The 21119-nt window shown below is 48.2% G+C and overlaps 1 protein-coding gene across 1 annotated transcript in view; it reads right to left on the reverse strand.

Moving 5' to 3' along the window:
• The window catches only part of LOC148218027 (uncharacterized), a 775474-nt gene that overhangs the window by 310513 nt on the left and 443842 nt on the right, over positions 1-21119 (reverse strand). Inside the window, 1 exon segment of the mRNA XM_088158035.1 lies at positions 4716-5005. Within this exon segment, the coding sequence (XP_088014161.1) occupies positions 4716-5005 (290 nt within the window).

Below are 21119 nucleotides of genomic sequence, written 5' to 3' on the forward strand. Positions count from 1 at the left end.
GCATTGTTGCCAGAAGTCTCTAAGATCCTGCCTTTGCTCCCAGTAACTGCACCGCTGCCAGAGAAACTCTCTTTTCCACCAGAGGAACTTGAGATAATTAAAAAAAGTGGGGCAGAGAAAAGAGAAAATAATTGGTTTACAAGGGATGGTAAGCAGTGGATACCAAAAGCTCTAGCCTTACAATTGTTAAAAGAACTTCATGAAGGGAGTCATTGGGGCTCCCGAGGACTGGCAGAAGCCTTCCTCAAAATGAACACTGCTGTTGGTCTCTTTAGCCTGGCAAAGCGAGCCACTGAAGGCTGTTTGACTTGTGCTAAAACCAACAACAAAGTTACAAAGAAACTGGCCAGGGGAGGGAGGCGTTGGGCAGTACGTCCCTTCCAGAGATGCCGGGTGGATTTTACTGAAATGCCTCGAGTGGCAAGATTTAAATATCTTCTGGTAATAGTATGTCAATTAACCGGGTGGCCAGAAGCATTTCCAACTGTGTCAGCAACTACAGGATCAGTTGTTAAAATATTTTTGGAACAAATAATTCCAAGATATGGGATGGTGGAAGCAATAGATTCAGATAGGGGAACTCATTTTACAGGAAAAATTCTTCAAGGAGTTATGACTGCTTTAGGGATACAGTGGAACCTCCATACCCCCTGGCATCCACAAAGTTCGGGCCAGGTTGAGAGGATGAATGGAGAAATAAAGAAACATCTCCTGAAGCTGGTAATAGAAACTAAGATGCCGTAGGTATGGCTCCTGCCCCCGGCTTTAGCAAGGATAAGAGCCAGACCCAGGGAAGATATTCAATTATCTCCCTTTGAATTGATCTTTGGAATTCCTTACCCTTGTAATTCTCAGCCGAGTGGGGGGATAAAGATAAGTGATGTGTATTTGAAACAATATGTGGCTGGATACTGTCTCTTGTGAAATCTCTTCGACAGGAAGCTCAGCTGGCACAGACCCTGCCTTTGGACTTTGCTGTTCACAACATCCAACCGGGACACTGGGTCCTGGTTAAGGAGTGGGAAGAAGCACCACTGGTGGCCAAGTGGCGTGGACCTTTCCAGGTGTTGCTGACCACAGAAACAGCCGTCAAGACAGCTGAACACGGCTGGACCCATCACACTCGGGCCAAGGTCTCTGCAGCCCCAGAGATTTGGACATCTCAGCTGGAGGAGAAGGACGGGAAGCCGCGACTGACACTCGGCAGGAGGGGACTGGAGCAGCAGCCAGGGCGTCGACATCGGGGGAAGCCTCGTGTGCCCACCCACAGAGTGCCTGCTGAAATAGTCTGTGTGGGCATCCCTCCTCTCAGATCTCCAGGCACTGGGGGCCAACCCTTGCTGTCATTGTTTTCTTTATGTTGAGCTGTTTATGTGCCTTCACTCGCCACAGGTGGTGTGAAAGACAACGTGAAAGTAAAAATTAAGTTAGGAAATTAGATTACACAATCAGAATGTTTCTCTTAATAATGTTCCCTTTATATTATCAGTTAGGTTGGGGCCAAGAATGGGAAAATATTTTTTTGACCTTAGGAGAAGAAGTAGCAAAAACCTTTAACCTTAGCAATTGTTGGGTCTCTGGAGGTCCAGGAGAATCTGAAAACGGGCCATGGGTGGCCAGCCCAGTAAAACCTCAATAGTAGATTAACACCCTGAGTAAAGTCTGTAATGGAACAGGATTTTGGGATGAAGAAGGAAGTCCATGGTGGCTTCATTCTTCTGAAAAAGACACTTATTGCCTAAATAGGCAAATAGATGACAATGGAAAAGTGGTGAAACAAATTGCAAAATGAATTTTAAAAATTAGCTCATGTACCAGTCCAAAGATGAAAAAGATGGGAATGGGACATGTTTTCTTGGCTACCTGGTGGACTATAAGTTAAACAACTGCTTTTTTTCCTCTTATGTGCTGTAGCAACTCTAATCTTGTTGCCAGGCATGATCCCTTGCTTAGTACAACTTATTCAACATGTGATCAAAGGGATGCAGGTAATAGCCACGCCCACTGATCCAGAGATGATTACAAAAGGACAGAAATTGATGTCACTCCAAATAATTGCAAAACCAAAAAAGACTCAGGAACAAAAAATTAAGTCAATGAGAGCTAAAGTTTGTAAAGACAATTACTAAAAAATAAAAGAGGAGGGATTGAGAGGAATGTTGAATTTGTCTTTACAAATGAGCTCTGGATCTGCCTGTAGATAAGGCTAGCACTGAGAGATAAAAGAAACAATGGGATGGATTCCACTGATTGATGAATGGAAAGAGATATTTGCCTTTACAAACAAACTGTAGGGCTGCTGATAAATGAAATTAGATATCGAAAGATGAAAGAAGCAACGGGGGGGAAAACTATGAATTCTGTAAGAATTAAAAATTAAAAGGGAGGGTTCTACATTAGAGAGGAATTTCAGGTATCAGGCATTCCGGGAAGTCTGTGCCTCTCACGTACCTCAGCCAAAGGGGAAAGAGAGAGGGAAATGCGGCCGGGAAAACAGGATAAAAAGGAGGCTGCGTCCTCCAAAAATTGGAGAGATCCCAGGGGAATGTCCCATGGCCTCTCCCTTTATTCGAATAAAGCAAAAAGGACTCCTCTCTCTCCTTTTTGGACTTAAATCTCTGGTGTTTGTGGATTAATTTTCCTGACATAGGTGACCCGGGAGAGGGACCTCACCCCCAATATCTTGGGCCGTCCTGGCAGGGTTTTTTTTGAAAGGGGGAGGGATATTCGGAGCTCACCCGAAGTATCTTTGGGTCTCCCTGTTTGTGTATTTCGGGAGACGGCAGGCGGAGCGATGTTTGCATCTTGCAGGGCTCCAAAGCTGTCCCGAAATCCCCTTTTGGGGGATCCTGCGGGGTCCCCGGGTGGTTTTTTGGGGATGTCTGGGTGGCGGCTGCAGACAGAGCCCCGGTGGTGGGTGGGGGATGGAGGTCCCCGGAGCCCCGTGGCGATCGCCCAGGACTGGCAGGGCGAGGGGAGCAGCCTTGAGGGGGGAAAGCGAAAAGGGGAGAGCCCCGGGAGTGCCGGAGCCTGGAATGGGGGCCTGGAGAGGGGGGACCCCGAGAGCCGGGAGTGAGGGGAGCCTGGAGAAGGGATGAGCCTGGAGACGGGGAACCCCTGGGACACCAACGTGGGGACCCCAAAGCCTCCCAGGGCTCTGGCCACGCCAGGGGCTACAAGGCCACGAGGCCGGGGCTGCTCCGGGCCGCTTCCAGGCTGTCCCTCTGCTCTTGGGTGCCGGGGGTGGCCCTTTGTGACACGGGCGTGTGTCAGGGCCCTCGGTGATGCGGGACATTGTGGTGCTGTCATGAATGAGAGCGTTTGAGATCGCTTAAAAAACGGTGACAAATGCATGAGCAAAAGTGATATTTAATATTAAGCAACAAAGTACAATAAGTTCGGTGGCAAGATTCACTCTACTGCCTACAGGACAGGTGAGGCACAACAAGGCAAGAACAAGACCAAATAAAATCCATGCAATCAGAACAGAAATTAACTGGGAACTCTCTAGGGGAGTGTGGGTGGGTGTGTGCTGTGTTTAGGTGCATGCAGGGATTAAAAGGAACACGGCCTAAAAACATTTGAACTTCTACCTTAATTTGGAACTTAACTTATACCTTAGGCCTAGCAATTCAACAGACGAACAACACCAAACTTATACCTAACTTAACTTAGAACTTAACATTAACAATTCCACAGAGCAATAACACTTAACAGCATTTAACCTAACTTACAGCTGTAACTTCCAAGTTGTACTTAGCAACTTAATACAATAACAACACTTATGACTTACATTTAAGAACTTAGCAAAACACTTAGCATTTAACAGCATTTAAGTATTTTCATAACTATAACTAAACCTTGCTTAGAGGCCTAACTTAGATATCCAAGGTACTTACACATCTAGGAAATCTGTATTTCTCCCAGATGTGCTATAGCATATGTGCAGGGGCACACACACAGACAGGAACAGTCAGTGCAAGCAATTCCCCCCAGAGCTCAGTGAAATCCTCCCTTCAGATGTTTTTGCATCTCCCACTGGCCGAAGGATGGGGCCTTGAGCAGTGAGGGTATGGGCCCAGGACACGTCGTGTTTCAGTGATCCTCCAGGCACAGCAAAGCCGAGGGTTTGCTGGCTCTGAGAGGCCCCTCAGAGGGAGACTGCTGGTCACAGCACACGGTGGCCCAGGAGAGCTCAAAGGTCTCCTTTTGGATTTCTGTTGAGAGGGTCACAAGAGAGTGGGCTCCAGTCATAACCATGTTTCATCCTGGCCTCAGTTTGGGTTGGCACTTTCTCTAGGAGTGGGGGAATGCATCACCACACTGGGATCTCAGGGGTGCCCATGGCCTGAGTGATGCTGGCCCGATGCCAGGCACCCACCAAAGCCACTCTGATCCTGCCTCTCCAGCTGCAACAGTGGGGAGAAAGTTTAACCCAGAGTTCCTGGGATGGTGTAAAAAGGGGAAGCATCCCATACCAAACAGCAAAATGTGCATCACAGACCCTGCCTGGGCACAGAGAGGAAATTTATTACCAACCAAATCACGGCAGGACAAGAAGAAGGGAAAGAAATCTCTCAAACCCCTTCACCCTCACCAAATGGGGGTCACTGGGAATCATCCAACACAAATCCTCCCATGGAGAATGGAGCTGGAGCAGAGCACGAAGCTCTTCCCACACTCAGAGCACTCACAGGGATTCCCTTAGTGGTGACTCCGTTGGTGTCGGGTCAAGTGAGAGCTCTGTGAGAAGCTCTTCCCACACTCAGGACACTCGTAGGGCCTCTCCCCAGTGTGGATGCGCCGGTGCCTGATGAGGGTGGAGTTGTGCTTGAATCCCTTCCCGCAGTCGTGGCAGCGGAAGGGCCTCTCCTCTGTGTGAATCCGCTCATGGACGAGGAGATTGGAGCTGGTGTGAAACCTCTTCCCACACTTGGGACACTCGTAGGGCCTCTCCCCGGTGTGGATGCGCTGGTGTTTTCTCAGGTTGCAGCTCCACCCAAAGCTCTTCCCACATTCCAAGCAGGTGTAGGGCCGTTCCCCTGTGTGGATCACCTGGTGCTTCATCAGATCAGAAATAGTGCTGAAATTTTTCCTGCATTTTCCACACTCATAGGGCTTCTCCCCAGTATGGACCCTCTGGTGTAGGATCAGCTGGGAGCTGTAGCTGAAACCCTTCCCACATTCCAAGCACTGGTTGGGCTTCTCCCCTCCAGGAGGCTTCTCCACCAGCTCTGAGCTCTGCCTGGATCTCCGGCCGCCTTCCCGGCTCAGGGAGGGTCTTTCCTCCTCGCAGCTCCCTGGGCTGGGTTTGCAGCCCCTCCTCGTGAGAGATCTCCAGGGCTTTTCTGCCTCCTCCATCCCCGGACACCTGAGGAATGAAAATTCCTGGTTTAGGGGGAAATAACAAGAAGAGAGCTCCATAAACAGGGTGTTCCTCCTTGCCCAAGTTCATCTCTGGAAGTCATTGAGGATCTTATGTCTGTAATAACCTCCCAAACACCAAGATTCCCACCCAAAATCCTCCAGACTTTAAGACACGGATCAAAACCTCCCCAAATATCAAGATTCAGCCAAAATCCCCCCCAAAATTGTGCTGATTCGAAAGCAAAACCAGTGAAAGACTCCAAGTCAGAAATACAATTTTATAGGAAAAGAGATAAATTCATGCAATAGTACAAAAGGAAACAACTGACAGAATCAGAATACAACCTGACACCCCGCTAGTTAGGGTGGTGGTAGCAGTCCCAATGAAGTGGTCTTGTTGTAGTAGTGATGCTGTAGAAAGGTCTGGTAGCTCTTGTCCTCTGGAAACCAGTGGGGAAGGGCTGCCTTGGTGTTCCAAATCTCAGATTTTATCTAGGTAGGAAAGGCTTGGCTCCTCCCCCTGGCTGGAGCATCTCCCAATGGGATGATGGAATTTTATCAGTCATGCAGTGGCACTCAATGGCCCATTAACAGAAGATATCTTCCTGGAGGAAGGATGGGTTGTGGAAAAGATAAAGAACACTGCCCCACCTGGTTTTAACAGATGGCCCATTAGCAGAGGATATCTCCCACAGAGATAAGGATCACTGTTCCACCTGGTTTTTTCCACCACTCTTTGTTCTTTTGTTTCTTCCCGGGATCTCTGACCGGTTACTTCATGTTTGCTGCTGATTTCTTCTCCCTTTTGAAGATGAAAATGGTAAAAGTGTCTTTGACCTGCCTTGCTGGATATTGTGAAGAGGAACAGTCATCTACTGCAAGTGGAAGTGTCACAGGTGGAGCAGAGTTCTGTGAGTGCTGTATCAAACCAGACCTCGTCAGACCTGCCAGAGCAACTGGTCCATGCTGCCCTTCACTGCTCTGCCTGTTCCCCACTGTTTCATGCCAGAGTAATTTAACTGCTGTTAATTGGGTGTGTGTTTCACTCGAGCCAGTCCAGCAGAACCAGCAGAAAGCAGCCTCAGAATGAATGGGGCTCTGCAGAGGAGCCCCAGACTATTCATCAGCCTGCCCGCAGAACTGGCTCCAACTCTGAACCCTTGTGACCACACTCTGAAGAAGACACACTTCTGATATTTCTGAGGCACTTATGACTGAGGCACTGCACGTGCTTGTGCAGGTAAGAATCCCAAAGTGCTTTCTGTCAGGAAAATTAATCCTCAAACACCAGAGTTTTATGTCCAAAAAGGAGACTTTATTGGAATAAAGGGAGAGGCCATGGGACATTTCCCTGGGATCTCTCCAATTTTTGGAGGACGCAGCCTCCTTTTTATCCTATTTTCCTGGCCTCATTTCCCTCTCTCTTTCCCCATTGGCTGAGGTACTTGAGAGGCACAGACTTCCCAGAACGCCTGATACCTGAAATTCCCCTCTAATGTATAACCCTCCCTTTTAATTTTTAATTCTTACAGAACTCATAGTTTTCTCCCCCGTTACTTCTTTCATCTTTCAATATCTAATTTCATTTATCAGCAGCCCTACAGTTTGTTTGTAAAGGCAAATATCTTTTTCCATTCATCAATCAGTGGAATTCATCCCATTGTTTCTTTTATCTCTCAGTGCTAGCCTTATCTACAGGCAGATCCACAGCTCATTTGTAAAGAAAAAATTCAACATTCCTCTCAATGTGGTTCTCTAAGAAGGCCATAACTAAATGCTTGCATGGGGGTTTTGGCTTCTGGAGCAGTGGGGTAAAGCTGTTGTTGGTTCCTACCCCTCCATGCCATGATGATGTAAGGGGTGAGGGATGCCATGTGTGCTGTGCACTGGCAGTGATCCTCAAGAAATCCTATGAATCCTCTCCTTCGAGCTAGTCAAGCTCCTGGAAATGACAGGACAGAAAAAAATTTTACAAGTGCTCAGTTTTGTGCCCTCCTGCCCTTGTGGGGTGAGGGGCAGGAGGCAGAGGTCCAGCTTGGTCTCTCTCTGACCTTTCCTTTGAGACAACACTGTCTGCTCCCACCACAAAGGCACAGAGGGTGCTCTTTGCCCCCACCAGTGGGAAGTGGCTCTGCTGACCCCACTAAGAGTGCTGGAAGATGAGTCCGTGAACGAAACAGTTGAATATTGCCTAGAGGGGGGTAGCAGGCAGTAGATTTTGCCACCATTCTCTTTCCAGGAGCCCCCTGGGAGTACTTGAACTATCGACGATGAGAGAGCGAGACGGGGACACTGAATGGTGATCAAAATCCAGTTTTTACTGAGCACTACATGTGCTTATATACCATTTACAGGAAGGCTGGTAATATTTTACTGCAATCACATAGACAAACCTTACATAGACAAACTCTCACATAGACAAACTTTACATTTGGACTTAGTAAAATCTTATTTCCCATAACCCAGACGTGATCCAGTCCCCTTGCAGTCAGGTCTCTGTTTGCTCTTGCCAGGCATCCTCGTTGTCAGGCTGCATTTGCTGATTCAATCTGCAGTACTATCAGTCTCATTTGCATTACCCATATCCACACCTCCTCCATTTCTTTTAACTAAAAATACACTCTTCAGCGATTTGTCGATTAAATTCTTAACACATTGTAAAGTACAAGGAATAACTACTACAATGCATAATATGATGCCTAATACATACAAACCTATTTTAACTAAATTCCTAACCCAGCCAGTGAGTCCGCAGTGCCCTAAGAGCCAGTTCAGCCAGTCGTACCCATTATCTACCCGAAGTTTATTCACACCTTCTTTGAGGGCTTGAATGCTGGCATAGATGGGCTGGGAGTGGTCAGAAAGGTTAAGGCAACACATCCCATCGAATTCCTCAGCCACAGGCGGCGGCGGAGCTCGGAGGCGACCCCAGCGCAGGTGGGAGCCGCGCTCGGTTGTGCGGGGGCTCGGGGCTCGCTGCGGGCCGAGGGGGCGGCAGGGGGCTCTGGCGGGTTGGTTGTGCCGGTGCCGGCCCGTGTTGGCGCTGGGCTGAGGGCGCTGCGGGAGCGGCTGCCCGCGGTCTCCTTCCCGCTGGGGCCTCGGCAGGAGCCGGTGCCGGAGCAGCGCTGGCTCGTCCCGGTTGCTGTGGGTGGCACAGAGGTGTCTGCCCTGTGCCCGGGGCTGTGCGGAAAGTTCCCGTGGCCAGAGGTTTGTGTGCCCAAAGGAGACAGAGGAGTCCTGTAAAAGTGATTTTATTGATGAACAAAGAGAGAGGCCATGCGGCATTTGCCATCCGGTCTCTCCAGTTGTTGTAGTACGCAGCCTCCTTTCTATCCTCATTTTCCCGGCTGCATTCCCCGTCTCCCTTTCGCCACCGACTGAGGTAGTTTGAAGGTTCAGACTTCCCAATCTGCCTACTGTATGTCCTCGTTAATGTGCACCTCTCCTTTTGCATAACATCCGATATTCATGGCTTTGTTAAGTGTTTCTCCTCGAAGATCAGGCACTGTGCGGGATCTTGGCTGAGCAGCTGTCTCTGGAAATTAGTAACAGTTTCTGAAAACGATGGTTTCTCCCATTACTTCCTTTTATACAAATCTCTGGCCCTATCTGCAGGCACAATCATCTTACTCTGTTGAAACCCTCTTCTCATTTTCTCAGTAATTATCTTTACTAACTTTAATTACCATTAGCTTAGTCTATTTTCCTGGATCCTCATTGGTTTGGGATTATTCTCAGTGACCTCATTCCCTGTCCTTTTGTAGCCATTTCTGTATCAGGAGGCCTGGCTGCCACCTGCATCCCCTTGGTCACCTGCTGAATGAGCTGCACTCAGCAAGGTGTCGTGCATGGTAAAAAGATGAGAGTTGCTGCAGCACATCAGAGGAGGAACTGCATTCGTTTAACCCATGGAACCCCAAAAACTTGTCTCATTCCCTACTTTTCTACATTTGTACCGGAATATGAGCTACTTTCTTCTTTCTTTTGTTATCTCTTTCACCACTTTTTGGTTTTTATCTGTTTGCAAATAGCAGTTTGAATAATCTAATTTTCCACAAATGTTGCCTTCATCTTTGGCGTGGTTTGGTTGTCATGAAGGTTCGGAGCTGGGTCTGCCTGCTTCATTATTATTTCGAGGATATCTTGTAATCTAATGATGTAGTACAAATGATAAATGGGTATTTTCCCCAGCAGTGTTAATCTGCGTTTCTAAAGCTCTTCTGACTGCCTGGAACCAAAGGTTCTCTTCCAGAGCAGACATTGCGTGACTCACATGTGGCCCCCCCACAATCTGCTTTTTACTTGATATCTTTAGTGTTAGAGAGTCAAGGCATTACTTGATTCTGGGCAGGATGTGCAACAGAAATTATTTCATCCACACATAATTGCCTGAGTGTGCAGAGAAAATCATTCCATGACACGTGAGATTTACTAGATTTTTCCTGAACTTTATAACAGTCTTAAACCCTTTGGAATCCGTTGGTTTAGTGTTCATTGCTTCTAAGTTGAGTAGTTCTTAATATCTGGTATCCTATTGGCCCCGTATTACTTTTCCTCTGATGTTAATTAGGTCCACATTCCTGGATTTCCTTTTCAGCCTATTCCAGACCAGGTGCCTCCATGTATGCCGGGGGCAGTGTCTGGGGTGGGTGTTCCTTGATGTTTGCTGATGTTTCGCTGTTGTTTGTTAGCTTTGTGGGAATCTTTTGGGCTATTCCCAGTCTCTTGGGATGATAAACTCATGTTCAATGAGTGTAACATCCCTTTAAAAACACACTTAATAATTCCTTTCTCCAAGACAATTGCAAATCAGGCCTGCCTAGAGAAATAATTTTGAAAACATTTTTCAACTTGGTATATTTTGCAACAATGGAATCCCGGGCAGCCCAGTGTGTGAGTGTAACTGAGGGGCAGAGTGGAATTGTGCCGTTGTCTTCCCCAGCAGCTGTGGCAGTGCAGGCACAGAAAGCAGCGAAGCTCCAGCAGTGGCAGCAAGGATTGGCCCCAGTGTGTGGAGATGCCAAAGGAGGGTGCCCAGGCAGAGGATTTCAGCAGAGGATCTGTGGGCAGGCCCAGGGGCTTGGCCCGATGTGGAGCCCTGGCTGCTGCTGCGTTGCCTTCAGTGCAGGGTCAGTGGTGCCCTCCCATGCTGCTCCTGCAGCCGGGAAGTCCAAATTCCTTTGGCATGGCCCTGTTTAACATCCACATCCCATTCCAATTTCTTTTCTGAGTCTGGTAGAGCCATCGCAGGGGCGTCAATAACTTTGTTTTTTCATTTTCTCAAGTTTTGTTCTTTTTCTTATGTCCATACCATAATACTAGGGCTGTCTGGGTTTAAAAAGTCATACAATGTTCTGTCTGGAACAGAGAATCCTCAGTGCAGGTCCTGCAATTTCCTATTAATCCTCAGAATGGTCCCAGCTCCATTTCAGTGCTGGGTAATGGTACTTCTGAGATTGCCTGGTCCCTCTATGGATAAATACACCAGAAGCCTTCAGACAAAAAATGTCCCAAATATTTAACCTTTTTCTCCACCATTTCCTCTTTTTTTTCCCCAATACTCAAAGATGCTTTTTAGCCTGAACATTCAGCCATTTCACAGAGGCTTCTTCTACCACTTCTTGTCCTCCTGATTGCAGCAAGTCATCCACATCCTGCATTAACCCAATCCCTGGGGGTGGGGTAAATTCTTGTGATATTTTCTGCAAAGCTTGCCCGAATAAGGCTGTTCCTTCTGTGCATCCCTGCAGAAGGACCGTCCATATCTTTTCCATTTTTCCTTCTACCTCTTGTTCCCACTCAAAGGCAAAATAAAGTTTACCATCCTGTGTGAGTGGGCATCCCCAGAAAGCATCTTTGCCGTCAAGGACTGAATAGTGGCAGTGTGAGGAGGGCACCTGGTTCAGGATGGTGTAAGGATCTGAGACTGTTAGGTGCCTGGGGTTAATATCATTTATTTTCCTTAGATCCAGCAGCATTCTATAGATCCCATCCCCAGTTTAAGGCACTCCCCTCTTGTTTTTTCCCCAAACCAGGATTTTTCATTCCTAAGGTGTAGCCAGATGGAGGAGGAGAAAAAGCCCCAGACGTCCCTCACGAGGAGGGGCTGCAAACCCAGCCCAGGGAGCTGTGAGGAGGAAAGACCCTCCCTGAGCCGGGAAGGCGGCCGGAGATCCAGGCAGAGCTCAGAGCTGGTGGAGAAGCCTCCTGGAGGGGAGAAGCCCCACAAGTGCTTGGAATGTGGGAAGGGTTTCAACTACAGGTCCCAGCTGAGCCGACACCAGAGCATCCATACTGGGGAGAAGCCCTATGAGTGTGGGGAATGTGGGAAGAGCTTCAGGACTATTTCTCATCTGATGGAGCACCAGGTGATCCACACAGGGGAACGGCCCTACACCTGCTTGGAATGTGGGAAGAGCTTTGGCTTGAGTTCTCACCTGAGAAGACATCAGCACATCCACACTGGGGAGAGGCCCTATGAGTGTCCCATGTGTGGGAAGAGGTTTCAGAGAAGCTCCAATCTCCTCCTACATGAGCGGATTCACACAGAGGAGAGGCCCTTCCGCTGCCCCAACTGCGGGAAGGGATTCAACCTCAACTCCAATCTCATCAGGCACCGGCGCATCCACACTGGGGAGAGGCCCTACGAGTGTCCTGAGTGTGGGAAGAGCTTCTCACAGAGCTCTCACTTGACCAAACACCAACGGAGTCACCACTGAGGGAAGCCCTGTGACTGCCCAGGTGTGGGAAGAGCTTCGTGCTCTGCTCCAGCTCCATCCCCCATGGGAGGATCGGTGTTGGATGATCCCCAGAGACCCCCGTTGGGCACAGCCCTGGTGATCCATGGTCCCCAGTGATCCACATTGGGTGGGGGGAAGTTGTTGGAGAGATTTCTCTCTCTTTTCCTTCTTTTGTTATGATTTGATTGGTAATAAATTCCCTCGCTGTGCCCAGGCTGTGTCTGTGACGCCCGTTTTGCTGTTTGTTGTGTTTGCTCGTCGTATCTTAATCTGATCCTGGAGCTCCTGGTTAAACTTTCTCTTCCCTTGCAGCTGGAGAGGCAGGGTCAGTGGGTTTGGTGGGTGCCTGGCATCGGGCCAGCATCACTCAGGCCATGGGCACCCCTGAGATCCCAGTGTGGGGATGCATTCCCCCACTCCTAGAGAAAGTGCCAACCCAAACTGAGGCCAGGATGAAACATGGTTATGACTGGAGCCCACTATCTTGTGACCCTCTCAACAGAAATCCAAAAGGAGACCTTTGAGCTCTCCTGGGCCACCATGGGCTGTGACCAGCAGTCTCCCTCTGAGGGGCCTCTCAGAGCCAGCAAACCCTCGGCTTTGCTGTGCCTGGAGGATCGCTGAAACACGACGTGTCCTGGGCCCATACCCTCACTGCTCAAGGCCCGATCCTTCGGCCAGTGGGAGAGGCAAAAACATCTGAAGGGAGGATTTCACTGAGCTCTGGGGGGAATTTTTCACAGGTACCTTGTTTGCACTGACTGTTCCTGTCTGTGTGTGTGCCCCTGCACATTTGCTATAGCAAATCTGGGAGAAATATAGCTTTCCTAGATGAGGAAGTAGTGTGGATATCTAAGTTAGGCCTGTAAGCAAGGTTTAGTTATAGTTATGAACTTACTTAAATGCTGTAATTGTTAAATGTTTTGCTAAGTTTTTAAATGTAAGTCATAAGCTAAGTGTTGTTTTTCCCTTAAATTACTAAGTACAACATGGAAGTTATAGCTATAAGTTAGGTTAAATGCTGTTAAGTGTTAGTGCTCTGTTGAATTGTTAACGTTAAGTTATAAGCTAAGTCAGGTACTAGTTCATTGTTGTACCTCTGTTGGATTGTTGGGGCTAAGGTATAAGTTAAGTGACAAATTAAGGAAGCAGTTAAAGTACTGCTTAGCATTGATTAGTTTTTAGGCCATGTTCCTTTTAATCCTTGCCTGCACTCTCTTTTGTCCCATGCACCTAAACACAGCACACACCCACCCACACTCACCTAGAGAGTTCTCAGTTCATTTCTGTTTTGGTTGCCTGGATTTTGTTTGGTTTTGTTGTTGCTTGTTTTCCCTTGTTGTGCCTCAGCTGTTCTGTAGGCAGTACAGTGAATCTTGCCATTAAACTTGTTGTATTTTGTCGCTCAATATTAAATCTGACTTTTGTTCATGCCCTTGTCATCGATTTTTAAGCGATCTCAAACGCTCTCATTCATGACAGCACCACAATGTCCCGCATCACCGAGGGCCCTGACACACGCCCGTGTCACAAAGGGCCACCCCCGGCACCCAAGAGCAGAGGGACAGCCTGGAAGCGGCCCGGAGCAGCCCCGGCCTCGTGGCCTTGTAGCCCCTGGCGTGGCCAGAGCCCTGGGAGGCTTTGGCCACGGTGGGAGCCGGCAGCCCCAGCCCCGGCCTGCAGAGCCCTGGGGCTGCAGCCCGGGCTGGCCGGGGCAGGAGGAATTGGCCGGGCCGGACGTGCCAGGGCCTTGTGGGCAGTGGCTCCGTGTCCCGCGGGAGGCCGGGGACGAGGGGTGTCCCTCAGGGCTGTGCCCGGGCACCGGGGCTCGTCAGTGCCTCGCTCAGTGACACCCAGGGGCACCGAGCGCAGCCTCGGCGCCTTTGCAGGGCACGGGGAGCTGAGCGGGGCAGGGGCACCACGGAAACACCGAGTGCCTGCCCGGGGCAGAGCCGGGGCAAAGCCGGGCTGGAGAGCCGGGAGAGGCTGCTCAGAGCTGGCCCGGGCACTTGGGCACCTGGGAGACAGAGCCCGGCTCGGAGCTGACCCTGAGCCAAATACCTGAGAAATCACAGCCGGCTTTTCTAGACACACTTCATTATTTTGTATTTTCTCAACGTCACTTTTTATCAGGGAACATTTTCAATGCTCATTTTACTTTATTTTTTACCCTATAGAAATAATTCTGTTGTATTTTGTAATGTGCGAAGAGGTATGTGCCGGGAAAGGTCGTGGGAAATGGAATTTTTTATTCAATATCTTTTCAAATCTGCGATGTGACAAGACCAGACTTTGACTCCAGCAGCAGTGTCTGCTTCCAGACTGCTCTGCTTTTCACAGTGACATCTCAGTTTATTCAAATCCAGCAATCAATGCCGTTGAAACATGGAAAAGCTGGGAATGAGTTTAAAGCCCTTGGAGGGTTTGCTGTGTCCGTATATTCCCCATCTCTCCTGGTTTCCGTTCAGCCTCTCCACTCCTGTCCTAGAGCACATTGCTGTATTCAGAGTTCAGTACATGCTTTTATAGATAGATATTTACATGTGATTATTTTATACACGATTCTCTTGCAGTGAGTTACGGTGATGGTAATTCCATGATCCTCTGCTTTGTGCCCAAAGAATGGTTATTGTATCTAAACCCCGGCAGCCCGGGAGGGGATGTGTGCGGGGCCGGGGCGGGGAGAGGCTCCTTGTTCATTCCGCGGGCGTTTTGAAGCCTCGCTGCTCGGGTTTTCCGCGGCTCTCTCTGTGCACCGTGGGTTTTTGCTCGGCTCGAAACCCCCCGGTCCAAGCCCGTACAGTCTGACCGGTGGTTTCCCCGGGAAATGGATGTAACGACTTTTATGGAGAGAGACAGTTTTGATCCAATTGTTTGGAAAAAGAATTTTAATGAGGTGAAAACAACAAACAGGAAGGCGTGCACTGTACTGGGAATGAAGTGGGAAAAAGCAGGGTCCAGGGTAGGGTAGGGATATTTATACACTGGGGTGCAGGGAGGGATTAAGGCAGGGTCTGAGGGAGAGATCCAATGGGAAAGAGCAATTAACAATACTATAATTCCTGCAGCGAAAAGTAAGCAATAGGAACAACGAGATCTGAGAACTTGCTACTAACAGTCTACACAACTGAACAGGGGAAAGTTGGGAGGCTTATACAACCTGGTTACTTTGGGTCTGAGGCCCTATGGGTGCAGGTGTGCAACTGGATGGTACTGAGGCAAGGAATTTGGGACCTTTGACCCAGGACTCAGATCCCTTTCCCTCTGGGAGCGACTTTTAATGAGTGTAAGAGCGATGTTTGTCCACAGAGAGAGAATGCGCTGGAGCACCCTTGAGGAAGGGATCCAAGAGCTGAGAGAAGTGGCAGTGCTGGAGGTGCTCTTTGGGAGGGATGGACAGCATGACAATGACCCTGACAAGGCCAGGTGCACAGGGCAGATGTTGTGGAATCTGGCAAGCCTAGGCCCATCTCAATACACCACCTTGATTGCAACAATTAATGCTGGTAACAGCCGAGAAACAGTGGATTCTGTTGCCAACAAGCTTAGGAACTACAAGAGTATGATCAATGGCCTGATGCAGTCTCATGTCTGTGCTGTAATTAAGAGCCTCCAGGAGGAGATGAGGGAAGAGGTGAGGAGGAACAGTTTCCCATATGGCACTTGTGCAAGTCACAGACCTCAAAGTCAGAACCCAACATCCCCCAGCTAGAGAGAGTATACACCCCACAAGCTGCCTGCGGTTCTTTCTGCGTGGCCATGGGGAAGACATGAGAAGGTGGGATGGGAAACCCACTTCTGTCCTGGCAGCACAGGTGTGTCAACTCAAGGAGGGAAACACTGAGGGAGCTCCACTAAAGTGAAGGTAGTCTCAACCTCCCATGACCGAGGTGTTGGGTAATACAGAAGGGAGGATGATCTGTCGGATCCGCTTGACGGAACCTCTGGTATGTATGCCCAGGAAGGAAATAATAACCAGGGCTAGAGGGGCCTTGCCTCTAGCCAGGGAGAGGCACAGGAAAACTGGGTCTTTTGAGTGGTGTGGATCTGATGTCCTGGCACATCAGAGCCACAGAAATATAGAGTGTTAGTTGATCCTGGTGCACAGTGTACCCTAATGCCATTGGGACATGTGGGGACAGATCCTGAGTCCATTGCCAGGGTGATGGGAGGATGGCAGGAATTGACTCTGCTGGAGGCTGAGGTGAGCCTGACTGGGAAGGAATGGCAGAAACACCCAGTTATAACCTACCACTTCCCCAGTGGGCATTGCCCATGGCATCTCTGCTGCAGCTCTTGCAGCTGTGTCCAGTCCATGGCTCTGAGCCCCTTCTCTTTCTTCTCTGGAAAATCACATTCCTGTATCTCCATCTGCTTCTTCTTTTTGAAAGAATCTTCTATTTACAAGGGTCCCCAGCAGGTTCTTCTATTTACAAGGTCTGGACCTCCACAGCTCTCGACTGCTGGCAGCTCTTCCCAGTCACCTTCCCCCACTGGGGTTCCAACTCCACCACTATCCCCACAGCCGGGCTATTGCCTATCACATCGGGGTCACCACTCAATGCAGTTGAGACAGAAGTGATGACAAAAAACTCCGTGTTCATGCAACAAAAACCAACTTTTATTGAGGGCTGTTCTCCATATATAACCTTTGAAGTCTGCACGGTTAGCTCTGCTCCCCAACAGCCCAGACTGCTCAAGTTATAGCATTACAGTAGTTATAGAATTATTTACATTATAAAATTATAATCAGGATTAGTTATAACTGGAAGGCCTCCAGGCCAGCTGTTAGCTACTACAGGTTTAGTGCTGGCCAAATCTTCCACTAGAATTATTTACTCATTTCCTGCTGTGAGATAGGATTAGGAGGAAGGCAAAGCAGGCTCAAACCTTAAAGGGTATAAAGAAAGAACTTTATTAACAGAACTAAAAGAATAATAAGAATCAGAATAAAACCTTCAGAACACTTCTCCCTCCACACCCTCTTTTCTTTACACTGACAGAGTGCAGGAACAATTCAGCCAGTTTACCATCTCTAAAATAGTCTTTTTCCAGTTCACTTAGGGAGAGGAGTCTCTCTTGTCATGCTATGGAGACTTCTCCACAAGAGACAATTCTCTCGTGGCTTCAAAGTCACAGTGAATCAGCTGCCCAGGAAAATGGAAATCTCATCACTTTGTAAAAGTCTCTCCACTCGGCCTACAGCTTACCCCACAATTGTTTTTGAGGGCTCAATCTTTGGGTAATGGGGTACACTTTTAAGGATGAACTCTTCAGAAGCAAAGGTTCTCTTCATCTGTCTCTGAGATCATCTTCATCTCTGGGAACAGAGTTTCTCTTCTTCTTCCCTGGGGTAAAGGGTCTTCATCACTCTCATCTCTCTCTGTTCAAGCTACTTCAATATCTGCTTGTTCAGCATGGATGCTTTTGCTCATGTCTACAATTGAAACATTTCATCCTTCATGTGCTTTTCAACAAGTTACAGGGAAATAGAGTCTGACATATCAACTTTATCTTTCCCATAGACTTACAAAAGGATTTCAGCCCAAGAGTCAGGCATCTCCTCAATCCCTCCCATCTGGGACCTAAATTCTGCTTCTCTAACCTTGGGGTCCACATGTTGTTCCTCTACGTGTCTTCACTCTGTCCTGTTCTCTCACTCGAGAGAGAATTGAAGGTCTGCAAGTCTCATCTGTACAGTGAAAGAGATAATATCTTGTTCCAAGGCCTGCAGATAATCATATGATCCCTGCTGGTGGTGGTCAGAGCTGTTTACAGTGGAGAATTCTGGGAGGTTGTGCCAGGATTTTCAAGGGCCCCAGCCAGGACAGTGTGGCCGCTCTGGCTGCACAGATTTTCAGTGGTTTAACAGGTTGTCAGTTCTCAAAACTAATCACTGATTAGATTTTGTCAGACATGGAGGAAGCTCTTAGCAGCTCCTGTCAAAAAAAATCATTTCCGGGGGTGGCTTCTTCCTTCCTCACAAAATGTCAAATGTGCAAAACCAGCACAGAGGGTCCCCCCTTTCTGTTGTGAGGTCTCGTGTTGTCACCCTTGGCTCCATGAGGCCCTGTAAAGTCAAAATGGATCCTTCATTCTAGGAGACTCCACAATGTCATAATGATCTCTGGACACCATAAGGCCCTGAGGCATCACAATGGCTCCTTGTTTCCAAAAATCCCCACAGAACCATAGGGGCCTCTGGATTCCATGAGACCCCACAGTGTCACAGAATCCCTTTCTTTCCCTGAAGCCCCAAAATATCTCAAAGGATTCTTGGTCCCATGAGGTCCCGTAGAATTATAAGGGCCTCTGGATTCCACAAGACCCCACAGTGTCACAGAGTCACTTTCTTTCCCCAAATCCCGAAAGTGTCACAATGGATTCTTGGATTCAAGAGACTCCACAGTGTCCCAGTGTCCCCTCAGTTTCATGAAGTCGTGGAGAACGACAAGGCCTTGTGGGATCACAATGGATCCTTGGTTCCATGAGGCCCTGCAGAATCACAGGGGCCTCTGGATTACACAAAACACTGGAGTGTCACCATGGCCCCACGGTTCCATGGGACCCCTGAGTGTCACAATGGCCCCACAGTCCCACGTGTCCCCTCAATGTCACAATGTCCACACGGTTCCAGGAGGCCCTGCAGTGTCACAATTGCTCCATTGTTCCATGTGTCCCCTCAGTGGCACAATAGTGCCAGCGTGCCATGTGACCTCTCAGTGTCACAATGGTCCCACAGTTTCAAGAGGCTCTGAGGTGTCACAATGTCTCACCGTTCCATGTGTACCCTGAATATCACAATGGCCCCATGGTTCCATGTGTCTCCTCAGCATCACAATGTCTGCATTTCCATGTGTCCCTCAGTGTCACAATGGCCCCATGATTCCATTTGTCCCCTCAAAGTTACAATATCCCCAAAGTTCCACGTGTCCCATTAGTGTCACAATGACCCAGGGTTCCATGTGTCCCTTCAGTATCACCATGTTCCCACGGTTCCAAGAGACCCTGCCGTGTCACAATGGCCCAATGGTTCCATGTGTCCCTTCCTGTCACAATGGCCTCAGGGTTCCATTTGTCTCCTCAGTTTGACACTGGCCTCAGGATTCCATGTTTCTCCTCAGTGAAACAATGGCCCCAGGCTTTCATGTGTCCCCTCATGTCACAATGGCCTCAGATTTCCATGTGTCACAATGGAATAATGGTTCCATGTGTCCCCTCAGTGTCACAATGCCCCATGCTTCCAGGAGGCTCTGCAGTGGCACAGTGGCCCCAGTGTTCCATGTCCCCTCATGTCACAATGGCATCAGGGTTCCATATGTCCCCTCAATGTCACAATGGCCCCAAAGTGTCATTTATGCCCTCATTGTGACAAGGGACCCATGGTTCCATATGTCCCCATAGTGTAACAACGGCCCCACAATTCCAGGAGGCCCTGCAGTGTCACAATGTCCTCACAGTCCCACCTGTCCCCTCAGTGTCACAGACGAGCAGCACTGGAGTGGGAGCAGCACCACTGGAGGGGTTGCAGCTGCACTGGAACAGGAGCAGAGGCTGTGGAAAAACAGGGGAGAAGCTGTGGAACACAAGTCCTGTGAGGAGCAGCTGAGGGAGCTGGGAATGTTTATCCTGGGGAAGAGGAGGCTCAGGGGACACCTCATCACTCTCTACAACTCCCTGACAGGAGGGTGCAGCCTGGTGGGGGTCGGGCTCTTCTCTTAGGGAACAGGGACAGGACAAGAGGACACAGCCTTAACTGCACCAAAGGAAGGTCCTCCCGTGTCTCCACCCATGTCTCAGTTCAGTGAATTTATTTTTACCCCAGTGTTGGATGTTTTAAAGGGATGAAGAGAAATTAAAAGCAAATCAAGGCCAAAAGAAAACGATTTCTGTGTCTGTGTGAGCTGAGGATCCACGTGCTTGGGTGGAAGAACATTTTTTTGGAGGGGTTTCCACCCCACTGTCTCCAAAATCTTGGTCTTTACCTGAGTTCATCACCCTTTGGCTGGAGAAGACACCCTTGGGCAATAGGAAATCAAAATCCTGGAATCACTGAGGTTAGATGCAGTGGTTTTGGTTTATTAATTTGAAAATGTTTTTGTTTTGAAATAGGATTAGGACAAAGGTAAAAAACAGGTTTAACTTTAAACGGTAGAAATTGAAATTTTATTAAGGGAAGCTATAAGAAAAAAACTTAGAATAACGAACAGTTTTCTTGTGGTTTTGATGTTAGTGATTAGCTGCCCAGGAGAATGGAAATCTGATTACTATCTAAAAACCCTTTTTTCAGATTAACAGTTTTTCTCATAACTTTTTTTAAGTACTGTGTTAATTTACAAGGCACAGTTTAAGGATTATAACAGGTTAAAGAAAAAACAGTTTATTTTTGAGTACAGAGATTTTTTTTCTTTTTCTTGGGGGAACAGTAGGGTTTTTTTATTATTTAAACAGGAGATTACAGCAATCTTAACATTTGTTTACTTTAATATCAATGCTCTTGTTTATATGTACAGTTAGAACAGTCATATTCACCTCAAAATAGTTTTATGTGTTGTAGATGAAACAAGAGGCTTTTCTCCGTAGTTTAAAAAAATAAATTTTAGCTCACTACTTTTCTCCTTTCTTTATTTCATATTTGACTTTTCTTTTTAATTGATTTCGGTGATTTTATAATGTTTCTGTATGTATGACTATTTTGGTGGGTTTTTTTGGCTTTGTTTGTGTTTTGGTTGTTTTTGGGTTTTTTGGGTTTTTTTTAGGAGAGAGAATAAAGTATCTGTAAAGTTTTATTCTGGGCATTCCAAGAGTTAATACCTTGCCCGGGCAGCAGAGGGTTTTGTGATTTTTTCCATGTGGGGCAGTCCGAGTTATTTACAATAAAGAGTCTTTCAAGGCCATGCTGGGGGCTGGGTGAGGACTGTAGGGTTTAGTCAGAGGAGCCGTGATGAGTTTCTGGTTTCATGGCTGTTCTCCGGCGCCCGCTGCACTCAATTCCAGCCACGGGCCGGGGGT

The sequence above is a fragment of the Sturnus vulgaris genome, unplaced genomic scaffold, assembly GCF_052056855.1.
Source record: "Sturnus vulgaris isolate bStuVul1 unplaced genomic scaffold, bStuVul1.hap1 Scaffold_195, whole genome shotgun sequence".
In the NCBI taxonomy this organism is placed as follows: Eukaryota; Metazoa; Chordata; class Aves; order Passeriformes; family Sturnidae; genus Sturnus; species Sturnus vulgaris.